Source organism: Acanthaster planci, linkage group LG14 (genome assembly GCF_054643075.1).
Source record: "Acanthaster planci isolate LZ-2023a linkage group LG14, COTS_SCS, whole genome shotgun sequence".
NCBI classification, from domain to species: domain Eukaryota; kingdom Metazoa; phylum Echinodermata; class Asteroidea; order Valvatida; family Acanthasteridae; genus Acanthaster; species Acanthaster planci.
This window is the reverse complement of record NC_141790.1, coordinates 3,411,095-3,424,554: the sequence shown is the minus strand read 5'-3', so window position 1 is coordinate 3,424,554 and position 13,460 is coordinate 3,411,095. Positions and strand designations below refer to the sequence as shown.

The 13,460-nt window shown below is 40.0% G+C and overlaps 1 protein-coding gene across 1 annotated transcript; it reads right to left on the bottom strand.

Moving 5' to 3' along the window:
• Positions 1–56: 56 nt before the first annotated feature.
• On the bottom strand, positions 57–10,647 carry LOC147796759 (uncharacterized). Its single transcript, XM_087146029.1, has 5 exons — positions 10,512–10,647; positions 6,376–6,503; positions 5,729–5,927; positions 3,948–4,121; positions 57–3,244 (listed from the first exon to the last, which is right to left on the bottom strand). Exons 1-5 carry the CDS (start codon positions 10,561–10,563, stop codon positions 3,060–3,062), a joined length of 738 nt encoding a protein of 245 aa, XP_087002155.1. The 5' UTR covers positions 10,564–10,647; the 3' UTR covers positions 57–3,059.
• Between the last annotated feature and the right edge of the window lie 2,813 nt (positions 10,648–13,460).

Below are 13,460 nucleotides of genomic sequence, written 5' to 3'. Positions count from 1 at the left end.
TTTGCTGTGTTGCCACAAGCCTGTTATTCTTTACAATTGATTTAGGTGAGAGTCAATTACAGGAAAGAATTAAATTTGATGTCATAATGAATACAAATCAAAATATGCCGTGAATAGTTGTTAACTTCCACTTAATAATTTCAACTTCGGCATAAACCTCTCAAGAAAGTATTTTGGAACATCAGATCTTCTTTTTCCCCAATGTGTAAGGTTAATGTGGTTATTAAATACATTATACAAGTACATGTTCATATGGGTTGCAGATATGTGGAATTGATCGATATCAACATTAGGTTACTCTCAATTTGAATTCAACTGACACGGCAGCACATGATAAAAAAAGCAAGAGAAGGAAAATACAGAATTGTATTATTGAAGGATTATGCGTATTTCTATAAAGAATGAAGTTACAGTCTACTGCGAATATGTTATAGTATTGCGCAAGTTTACGCACGCGTATAATGAAATTTTAACATACACTCCTATCATGCATGGGCAAGCCCGACACATCAAAACAGGTAATGTGCACAAAAGAAAGATAAATTACAATCAGTGGAAATAGATTAGTGGAATTTCTATTTTTGGAGCTTTCAATATCCCAAGAAGTCACTGTCATAAATGGTACCTGTGTGGAACCAAAGTGCATATAAATTTTAATAGCCATGTACGTGAAAACATTGCGAAATGCTGGAAGTGTAGATGGTGCGCAACTACTAAAAGTCAGTTTTGCCGAACGCATTTGGGGAAAAGTTTAACCTAAACATCTCCACAAAGAGTGGTTGAATAAGTGATAATTTCCATTGTTTAACAGGTGTTTTTTCTTAATAAAGTGAGAATTGGACATGTTGATATTATGTTTACTAAAAGACAAAAATGAATCATGAGTAAATTGTTATATACCCTGCCCATAAAAAAAATGATGGCTGAAAGCATAAGTACATGGTTTTGGTATGAACATTATGCAGCAAAGTAGCTGATGTGACATGTCAAAGTAAGTCAAGCCCAAAGCCAAATTAAACATCTACAATATATTCGTATTTTGTACATGATGTACAAGTACAACCACACTCCTGCCGCGCCCTCACACCCTCCGTCCTCCCCACCTTCCTCCACACCCTACACTCCCCATTCTCATTTTTGTACGTGTATTTTCTATATCTTCTCCTCCGTCATTGTACTTGTTTCTCTTGTTGGCCAAACTGGTGATAATAATACCGCAGCTACAAGGCGCCCTCGGAGTACGATAAGGTGGCCTTCGGTGTGGTTGAGGGGTGTATCCCAGTGACAAATAGAGGTCGTGTGGTTGAGACCAGACCTCCCTCCCCCATCTCCTCTCAATGTAGTATCTCCTGGTCTGTGCGACCTGGGAAGGGTGCAGTTATCGACGCTTGTCTCATAAATTTTGGCTGGGATTGTAGAACATCATTACTCTGAACTATGGTGTGGACCGGTGATCTAGTCTCTGAGAATGCTGTGTTCGGAACCGATGTTATAATATGCTGATTAGAATCATCTCACTTTCCACGCCGTGATCTTATTTTGAACACGTCATACAGTACTCATTCTACCTAACACCGATCACAGAGTTTATACCGCTGTAATAAGATGACTAATAGGCCAGCATTGGAAATACCTGCCAATTCGACGAGAATTAGGTCATGATGAGACCGCTTTTATCTTTACTCTGCACGGTCTTGACCTTGTGGGTTAAGACTTGCTATGGTCTAAAGGGTGCAGTCCAGATGAGAATTTCTGGCCTTAAAAGTGCCACTCACAGTATTTTTTGAAAAGGGAGATTGTTTGGCCCCCAAAATGGTGAGACAGTGTAAATCGTTGCCAGGATCAACTCCCTGGGTCTTTGAGCTTTCATATGAGAGAATGGCTAACACTACGGTTGTAAAATGGTCCTAAGTGCCCAAGAAAGTTGAGGGTTGCCACTTGAAAAATGGCTGCAATCCGTCTTCGGAATAATCCCTTTTCGGTTGGTGGTTTTGTTTTGTGGAAATAATTAAAAATGCAATTGGATGACCCACAAAAATTGAAAAGAAATCAAAAGACTATTGACCAGACAATAATTTAATTTGTGTTTAAGAAATCCCAGGGATGCTGGCGTGCATGTTATTGGGCCCTGAACAGTGATTATTTGACACTGTTTTCAATGGGGCTTGAACTAGTGGACTATACCGTTAAGGCTGGCGGGTCAAAGTCTAGGTCTTGAGAATGTACCTTTCTGTACCTGTCTCAATTAACTTCACTTCCAACTTTTGTTTCACTATCTCCAAAGGGTGTTTCGTTGACTTTTTTGTTTTCGGGCTAACGAGTATACACATATTCATGAGCACAACTGTGATGTCGTCCCGGGAGGAAAGCCTCAGTGTAACACTGAGTTAACACTGGTTAATGATTTGGAGATCTCGAATTTATTGAGAGATATCTTGAAAATGATTTAAATATATCTTGTAAACGATCAAGATATCTTGAAATCGACTGAAAGATATCTTGAAAACGATTTTAAGGAAATGCATGTAAAGATATTTTGAAATAAATTTAGAGATGTCTTAAAATTATTTGGAGATATCTTGAATGTGAGTTCAAAATATCTTGAAATTGATTTTAAGATATATTGAAATTATTGGGATTTCATAATCTATAATCGTCATGAGGAAGCGTCTTTCATTATTTATTTTATTTAAAGAATTATGTATTACAATATTTGTTATTATAGTTCCCGATTGATAGTTGTAAAATCTGTACGCCACTTCACTGCAAAAACTGAAGTGTTAAATTGAACACCCCCGGTGCTATCAGAGGACTGCACCAACACTTTTCAATTGTTTTAAAAAGGGTGTTACTTTGAACACCCTCCAGTGCATTGTAACACTTATAGGTGTACACAGTAACACCAGCTTTGTTAAAGTAACACCCTATGGTTTAGTCATATGATTACACCAAAAAGTGTTGATTTTAACACCAGAGTTTTTACCGTAGTGTAGCAGTGTTATTTTGAAATCGGTCCATGTGAGTTGGTCGATAGGACGGCTTTACTTTTATTTCTGGCGCTACTGTACCGCAGTCGGTGAACAAAGTAAGCGTGCATACTCTCGTCTCTTTCTGTATTTTATCACCGTTATGGCAACAACCGTGGCTACCAAGGCCAGGACAACCACGCCCCCTGCAACAGAGCAACTGATGATGATCGCCGTGTGGTCACCGCTCTTCTTGGGTTGTGTGCCGCAAGGAAACTCTGGTGAGAGAAAGAGATAATAGAAAAGAAAAAGGAAAAAAAGTGTCATTACGTTCTACATTCCTGGCAGAGCCTAAAATAATATCTCGGTTAAAATATGGCCTATCCAACAAACGTATTGCGACGCGATGTGACTTATTGTTGCCATTCAAGTGGGAAAAAATGGTAAATGCATGAACCTTCCCACGGCTCTACGGTTGGTCAAGGACTTTGCTTGCTGCACTACGCTTAAATCTGCGTTTTTTGTCTAAAGTTGCCAACCAAAATTGCGCCATTGTGTGTCCACCATGGTTACCCAGATTGCGCCATACGACCTTTGGTTTGTGCAGAATTGCCAACATAAAAGGAAAAAAAGACGTGAAAAAAGGGCTGTCCAGTCTTCCGCACTCTTCCCATGGACAAATCTGCAGTTTATGCGCTCTCCCCATATACCTTCTCAAAAAGGTCTCCATCTCCAGGTACCGTCCAAAAATTCAATCCAAGTTTAGTGCAGTGAGCAAAGAGTCATATTAAAAGCAAACCATCTTCAAGACTCAACGATCCAACTGTCACATCTCCAACCAGCTAAAAACTGAATCCTTGGCAAGTTTTAAACGCCACGACAAAGTCCACTGAGCGGATTGTCGCTTGGGGTTATTTGCCTTTGCACAGGGAAAGAAAAACCAAACATTTACATCAGATGAGTGGGAAAAGTTTTCATCACCTTGTCCAAAACTACCTCCTGAGTCCTCAGCGTAGGGTTGTAAGTGCATGTCCCATATATAGACCTTAACGTAACCCAGCTTCTTCGACAGTCCGTCTGCGCATGTGTATGCCTCGCCTGTCGGCACATAGTTCTTCAGAAAGTTATCAGAATCCATCCACGTGCTGAGGGCAGCTGAATACAGAGAAATACCGCAGATACAGCGAATATTCATCATCAATCAAACAAGCCATCTACTAAGAGTTGGTTGTACCTTTTCATGCATGCTCGTTAAAGGGATATTTCCTGATTTTTTAAAACACGCTTTTGAAAGAAATGCTCTCAAAACAGCTGGTAGACCACTATTCCGGGACGATCTATATACACTTCAAATTGGGGTTTCCTGTAAGACTGATATTCAATTGCAATGGACAGCCATTAATACCTTCATTATTTTCACTTCTTGAGATGAATCATAATACAGATTACAAACCGTAGCACAAAAGACGTTGGTCAACTTACTGCGCAACTGGATTTCCTTTGTAATTTAAAGGGCTCCAAACTGACTGGTCAGATTTTTGGCAATGATAGTTGGACAATATTACCCTTATTTATGCCTATTGGTTTAGTCACCTGTTCGTCACTTTTTTCTGAAAGTGCACTTAAATGGATTTGCACCGTGGGACTGTAGGGAAGTTAGTAGAAGCTTTTATTCCATTGAAAACATTTACTTAAGTAAAGAAATGCTGCCAGAGAAGTTTAAGACGACTAAATTTGTCTTTAGAAAATGTTAGTGTGAGATGCAGGATCTTTTGCAATATTAAAACGAGTTGTCACATTCAAAACAAAAACTTGCATGAAAAAACAAAAAAAGAAACAGTACAACGGTCTCTTAATAAGAACACAAGCATGATTAAAATTTGCCGACATTATTGTTTCCTATCTCGCCTTGCCGAAACGAAATGAGCCCCTCTCTCTGTTGTGACAGGTTATTTGCTTACCAGGCGGTAAACTCTGCTCACAAACATGATTCAGTGTGTATGGCACTAACCCCATAAAATCCTGTAAGGTCCAAGGCCGGATCCACACCCATTTTTTTGTGGGGGGGAGGATCAAATCAAGTAAGCAGCATTCCTAGTGCACTTTTGCATTGACTGATCGCACCAATCACAATGAAGCATCTGCTCAGACACAATTTCCTAAACAAAATGGCTCTGTCCATACAAAAGAGCCCCCATTTAAGACACTTAACATCTTCAATCTGATTGGTTACTTTACAAATTCCATTTTTTTTGCGGGACGCAGCACCCGTTACCCCCTCCCACGGGATTCTCCTTTGGTAATTCCCTTTACCATATAGGATTTGCTCAATCCTGCGAAATGTGGTAGATGTTAGCGCAGGTCTGTAATTTACCAAGGGCTGGCAAATGTGGAGCATTATACAACTAAGGAATGGTCATGAGTGACACGTTGAGAATAAATTTACTAGATGACAGATGGCATGCCCTACTCCATTCGTTGAGCCTCATGCAATGGAATATACCTGCATAAATTGTCTTCGGTCAGAAGAACTAACAGCCCACACGTATCAACGTGCACCATTTTGCTTAAATGATTTGTATCTGATTTCTAAACGGAGGCAGGAACCAGTCAAATCGTATGAGTTCTGTTCAGCAGGTACCGTGGATTATAATGAATGATAATTGAGTGACATGTGATCAGTGATTCACCAATCAGATGGCGATGATTTCTGCAGATTTTGTATGAAATGCAATTATCAAACACAGGCATTGTATCCTTACATTCACAGCCCTGTGGGCATGATGGCCAGCTTAACAAAACCTTGGTCATGGCGTAACTGTTGTTGGTGGCGTTCAGCCTGAAACCAAGGCGGAGTTTCCAGAGTTGGTTGGACGGATCCGGAAAGAAGTCCACATAACGGCTTGGGGACGCACAGTTGCTCTTGGCGTACGATGCAGGTCCTATCGTGACCACCCGGTTCTGATTTTGATTTAAAGGGGTTACGGTGTTTTACGAGTCTGGATTGGGATGTGCGGAAGACTACAGAACGGAGGGTGAATGGGGTTAAGTTAAATGTGTTTTGGTGGCATAAGCGAAAGCTTTCCAAGAGAAGAGGAGTTGAGCAGGAGAGGAGAGAAGAGATTGGTTCTTTTGTTGCTAATATCTACACCAGGCGTCTGAATGTTTGTGATAGCAGTGGGAAATCATCCAAATCCTGTCTTAAGCGAAGACTAGGTCAGGCTTAGTTTCGGGGTGGAGGCTATTATGCTCAAGAAGTGTATATAATGAAGAGAAATCTTTATTTGTTTTCGTTATCAGGCTTAACTATCGGTAAAAAGGGAATCCGAATAAGTCTCCGTCAGACAGCATATTTTCATGGTTAATAAAGAGTTTTATCTTTGTAAAATTACGTTCATTAATTACATACGTTGAACCCTTCGCTGTTGACAATGTACTCGGCAGCAAAAGACAAGCGCATACACGTGTTGCCATAGTTATCCTGAACGGTCCAATCACCGGCAGTGGGAGGAGTGGCCAAAGACGTTGCACCTTTCACTAAGGAAAAGACGAAACAACATAAATATTTCGAAAGAATATCAATATCATCCCAGAATTAAGCTTGGTCTTCATATCGACATACGAAACGCAGAGAGCAACGCAATCAGATGCGAACTGCAACGCAGACATATGGAAACATGTCAAACGGAAGTCGCCAATAACGCAGACAAACGCAAACCCGCCCGCGAACAATGGGCAAAGTTGAGCTACAATCCTGGAAAAAATTGTTGAGACACTTGGCAATAGCCATGCGCTCTCCATGAAGCCCTCATCCCCATCTCCAGCTCAATGTAATCCTGTATTATACTTAACAATTTATCTGTCTATCAATATCCTATTTACCTGTTTATTCTTCTTCAGCATACATGTACGTGTATAGTTTTCGATTTATTTCTTTAAATACTTTTTCTGTTTGTTTTGTTGAATCCAGTATTAATATAATAATTCTTGTATTTTTAAAATTTTTATTTGTACAAATCTCAGCAATTCAGCCTTTGGCTGGAAATGAAATTTTATTAATAAACTAGCAATAAATGAAGGAATAACTGAATGCTGTCATGTCCAGCCGGAGCGCAGACCGCGCGCATACACCCAACATTGCGGCTAACGTGCCGTTTGGGGTGTGTTTCTGATGTTGTTTGTGGAAAACAAAAGTGACAGCTGACTGTTAAGTATAGACAAATATATATTTCAGGCAAATCGCACAACAGAAAGCCAGATAATTATCCATTTTGTATTGTGCGTGTTCAGTCACAGCTGCTTTGCATGAATGCATCGTAGACAATACACCATGACATTGTTGCCCAGAACTCTGCAAAATTGATGCGTTTCGTTAATGCGAAGGGCCCATTTCGATACAAAAACACCTTACGGTGTCCATCATACCATTTTCATGAACAGCAGTGGGGAAATATGGAATTTTCTGAACAATGTATTTGATTTCTAAAAACTTGAGAAATGACAGGTACATGTTAGCAGTATTCTATTTGAGTTCGAAAAGGGATCTACTGGACTATGCAATGGTGCCATTTTTGTAACTCCGAATGGCCAACGAAGCACGGATTAACTAAAATGAAAACTTCAAGTTTTAGTCGGATCAAAATTAAATGTAATGTGATTTACCGTTGGGGGAACTGAATGGGCTATGCGTCTTTTGCGGCGACAATGAGATAACGCCTAAAGCTTTACTGATTTGACATTATTTGCATTCTCAGTGTCATTTTTGATTGTTAGAATTGCAGCAACTAGGGATTTTTCGCTTCTTTTGAGTTAATTTCATTATTTTCCTGCTGGTATTTTTCGGGCAGACTTGTCTGGCCAGTGATGGACCAACCACTCACTAGAAAAGGCAGCAGTTGCAACGCATTTGTTGCAAGTTGACATTAAGAGTGACCCAAGAAGATATGTTATTTTATATATTTTTTATATATCTTTTATATATCTTTTGAGAGACTTCTTTTCTTTGAAAAGATCAAATTATTCTGCATTTGAAAGGAAACAAAACCTGTTTTTTTGACAAATGAAAATATATTTCCATCAATAAAATAAAAAAAAAAAGTTGCCAGGGAAAAATCCAAAAGTTATGCGGTGTTGACCAAGCATTCAGGCGCACGGACTCCTGAAATTCGCTAGGAATCGCAGTTACCGGCTTCCATATAGGACTCTTCTGGGATCTCGGGGTTCCCGGCCCACCACACTTCCTCCCTGCCCATCCATTTAACCCCAAAAGGGTCCGAGCGACCATGCAAGGGAGGAAACGAGACAAGCCCCTAAGCCCTGGCCGCCGAGTGGGCCATAACGTCTCGAACCTGTACTAAGGCGCTCACCTGGACTTCGCGGACAGTGCCAGCCGCAGAGCTTATCCAGTAGGCTAAGGTACTGCTGGTATTTGTCGGAGGTGAATTAGAGTTTCTTATAGTGACTGACTGACAGCAAGCGTTGGGAAAATAAAAAGCCACCCCGGGGATTCGAACCCACCTTTTAACGATCTGACCACAAGCTTAACCACTCGGCCATCTGAGAGGTGTCTCTTTTGTGGTTCATATTAAGGAGATAATAAAATCATTAACCTTACAGCACAGAATGTTGCTGTGTAAAGTCTGAGTGATTAAAACGCTACAATAGTGCGTCACATAGCAAAATCACACATTCTCACAAACGATGGTCGTCAACATTAATTCTTTTCCCTGACAGCTTCTTTTTACTAAGTGAACTTACTTCTTTTTCGTAAATGAACGTGCATCAATATGGGCACTCCCCGGACCACGACAGTACACCCGTCTACATGTCTGAACTCTTTCATAGTATGACGTGAATGACACACCATTTCTGCTTGTTGGGGGGGTTCTCTAGTTTCCTTCACGAGCATAAAATGCTTAATCAGGAACCCAATAGTTCTGGTAGCTAACGTTGTGGATCGGATGTGTGGTGTATAGCTCTTCAGACATATTGTCTTGTAAAGAGAGCCTCTTTACAGCAAATTCCTTCTCATTAAAGATCTGGTTGAACAGGCACTTTTCAGTTATGTAAATGTTAATGTGAATACATCAGTGTACTTCTTCGTATTTAATATTTGCATTTTCTCATCAGTCACATCTTCCCCTGATAGCGTCACAGGTGCTCTCATGAATATGGATATACTCGTTGGCATGAAAGCAAACAGGCAATGAAACACCCTTTGAAAATAGTGAAGCAAATTTGGAAGTAAGGGTAACTTATACAGAAAGGTGCATTTTGAAGGTTGCATTAAAACAAATTGGTTGCAGCTGTGCTTTCAATAAAAACTTGCAAATTCAGAGTGTCAAAATGTAAATCAGATAAAGATGGAAAGATGGGTTGCAGGGAATATTCACACTTTATTTATATATCATATGATTACGTAACCTTTATGCCATTTCACATATGTCAGTCTGAGTACAAGCCAGTGTTGAAGTAAAGTTTTGATTCTTAAGGCCAAGACTTTGACCGAAAAGCCTTAATTAACCCTCGTGGTCAAGGCCCTGCAGCGTAAAGATAAAAGCTGTCACATTAAAACGAATCGTGACTTAATTATCGTCGAATTGGCGGGTATCTCCAATGCCAGCCTATTCGTTACAGTGGTAAAAATTTGTGATCGGTGGTAGGTAGAATGAGTACTGCATGACTTGCGTTTGAGATAAGATCACGGCGTGGAAAGTGAGGTGATTCTAATCAACACACCATCGAGCGCAGTATTGTCAGAGGCTTGTTCACCAGTCCACATCATATCGCAGTGATGATGTTCTTCAATCCTGGCCTTTTTTGGGGGGGGACATGTATCAATAGGCATACATGTGAAGTAATCCTCCCCAGGTCCCCCAATCCCCCGCTCAATGTTGTCATTTTGAGCTGGAGCGCAGGCCGCGCATCGACACCCAACAATGGGGTGGGGGCGTGGCCTAGGTAATACAGTAATCGATATAACATTATTTATTAATCCAAAATCAGCACAAATCCTAAGAAAACAACACCACGGCATAAACGCAAGGATGTCGTGACCGTTAGTAAGGCTATTGATATTTTTTCTCCCCAACATCCTGTTGAATGAGCCTGAAGCTGCCCTGACGTTTGAATCCCCCCACACCAAAAGCTGGCTACGCTGCTGAGAAAGAATCTATTATCATGTAGTTTGACGAGTTATATCATAAATATCAGTGGAATTCAGTCATTTTAAACACACCTACAAATACTCTTTTATCTGTTCTACGCAATGTGCTATGCTGCATATAGTGCTAATAGACGGGATCTTTGTTTTCAGGCTCAAGTAGTTCGATAGGCATCTAAACATGACATACGACGTGACATGACATGAACTACGTACATACACGTATGATGTTTCACACTCTACATGCAAGTCAAACGCAATGATCACTCAAATGTTTTTGCACATAATAATTATGCCAATTTTTCGCTTTAAGAAGAGCGTTGTACCGTCAAGCAAAGACTTCCAAATTTTAAATTGTATTGTGGGTGTCAGAAGGTACTCACCACAGCAGATCGCCAAAAGGAGCCAAAGTGATGACACAGCTGAAGGTTCCATTATGTTGACTTCAAACACAGCACTGATGTTGTAACTAGACCCTTAGTTTGAGGGAAAACTCTACTTTAAAACCAAACCATTCGGTTTACAATGTTTACTGTTTAGTTTCTATATTTGGATGAAGCTGCGCATACATTAGTCCTGTAGTTTATTCATTGTGTACAAACTCCACCTTTGAACTAATGATCAAAGCCAATGAGGCATTTGAACTTTGAAAAAGCTCAAGCGCAACTACTCCAAGTAGACCCACCAGTCAGTTTTGCTTTCAATTTCTTTCAAAGATTACTCATAATCTCAATTTTACAATATTTACTTTTAGTCAGTGGCTTAAAGAGAGGAGCTAACGCTATTATTCTGGGTGCTAGGTATTGCTTGAAGGGATCTACAACAAGGTAGGAGGTTTGGGGAGACACCGAGTGGAAATCCAGCAGTCTCCTGACAACAGACAAAGCACTCACTGTCTGAAACGTAGAGTACCGGTTCTTTTCAGATCCACACATACAACAGAGATGATCCACATGGTGTCTCCGCAACCCCCTTATTCAGGGTGTTCTTTCCTTGATTGGGCTGTTTTTGTCATGATTGTGTGTTTTAACTTGTTTTGTTCACCCCTCATCAGATCTTGTCCCAGCAGTAATCAATTTTACTAAAACGTGACAAATATTTGATGCATCGACTCTTTGTATAGATCAGGCACTAGCAGCTAAAGCAGAGATTGATACGAGAGAAAAGAATCATATTCGCGATATCGAAGCAGGTTCATCTCAATAAGCAAACGGGGGCGTATACCGGACCGTAATTGATCGTGTGTTTACTCAGTACTCCTCGTGAATTCAACAAAAACAAACAAAGAACACGAGAGTTTCTCTTTTACTTAGGCCCTTTTCTTTCATCATAATCTAACGGATATTTCGTTTACTCGTAACACTTCCCAAATCGACTACCATTGCACAACTACGCTAAAGTTTACACGTCACTGATTCTCCTTGTGAGGTTAGCTTGCGAAAAGTTGAGGTCATTTCAAATATTTTTCAAAGACCGGCTCATATACTTGTCACAAAAGCAAACGCCAAAGCGGTAAATGTGACCTCAAATCAAACATTCGTGCATGCTGGGATTTTGTGAGAGTTCAACACGTTAAAAGTCATACCTATTTCGCTGATTTTTTTTTTCTTTACGTCATATTCTGGCCTTAATTTTGGAGGCTCACCCTTCTCGACAAACACATCTTTGAACTTCTAGATTCGAAACCAAATGACACTGGAAGAGACAGTCGGTAGGTTGGGTCGAATGTGAGCAACAGTACTTTAATTTGACTGGTGTCGGTAGTAAAAAGTACCTGGTCTTGCTGCCCGAGAGTGAATAAAGGAGAAAAAAATCATGCAAAAACCAAACATTTTAGAAATCGATTTTCAGAAGACGAGATAATAACTTGTTAAGGTATACCATTGTCGGTAAGTTTCCTAAGGAGAAAATGACGACTTTCCAGGATGTATTATCTCGTCAAGTCGATTTCTCAAAGGCGAGTGATGACTTGTCGAAATATGGTATCTTGCCAAGGCTGCTCGGGGAGGCGGATAAGATAAGATGACGTCTCATCACAATATGTTATCTCCTCACATCGTGATCGCTGAACGACTAGATAACCCAAGGAAGTCGAGTTGGTGAGTTAATACATACGCACATGCTGATAGGTCATCTCGTGCTCGGGAAGTTGACTCAAATCAAATTGTTTTTCGACTTTGGCATGACAAAATAGTGATATAAGACATCTAAGTTTGCGAAATCGGTGATACATCTGAAGTAGACTATGTATGAGATCAAGTTGCCGTTTGTGATTTGTCAACACAAAGGGGTCTATTATCTCAGTATCTAAATAAGTGCATGACAGACTCCGAGCGCCGAAATTGGACACAACTTGCCAAGGCTGATGTTTTCAAATGCAAAATGTACGGATTTCTGGAAGTTTTAAACATCCTGTTTAGAAATGCACATTTTTCACTTTACAATGTTGATATCCTGAGATATCACTAAGTAATTAATGTAACCTGTGACTGAGATGACGGCGTTCTTGGATATGGGATATCTCAACACGATGATATCTACTTTTAGGATATCGTCATTCTGTACCAGTAATAATCATAACACGATATTAACATCCTGCCAGTGATAAAATGTAACAATAATAATAATTTGTAATTTGTAACGCGCACGTTTCTGTAAAAAAACCCTCACGGCGCCCAATTATTATAAAGAATAAGTGAATCAAATTAAAGAATATGGTACAAGTGAGTCTTACAAGTGAGTCTTAAACAAAATGGCACAAAATGCAGGTATTATCATACAATACCATAACAGAGTCCTAAACAGCAGCATTCATCATAAGTTGGGTATTTATTAAGTTGGAATGATGATGATGATGCTGATGCTGATGATGCTGATGCTGATGATGATGATGATGCTGATGATGATGATGCTGATGATGATGATGCTGATGCTGATGCTGATGATGATGATGCTGCTGCTGATAATGATGATGATGATGCTGATGCTGATGATGATGATGCTGATGATGATGATGCTGATGATGATGATGCTGATGATGATGATGCTGATGATGATGATGCTGATGCTGCTGCTGATAATGATGATGATGATGATGCTGATGATGATGATGCTGATGCTGATGATGCTGATGCTGATGATGATGATGCTGATGATGATGATGATGATGATGATGATGATGATGCTGATGATGATGATGATGCTGATGCTGATGATGATGATGCTGATGATGATGATGCTGATGATGATGATGCTGATGATGATGATGCTGATGATGATGATGCTGATGCTGATGATGCTGATGCTGATGATGATGATGCTGATGATGATGA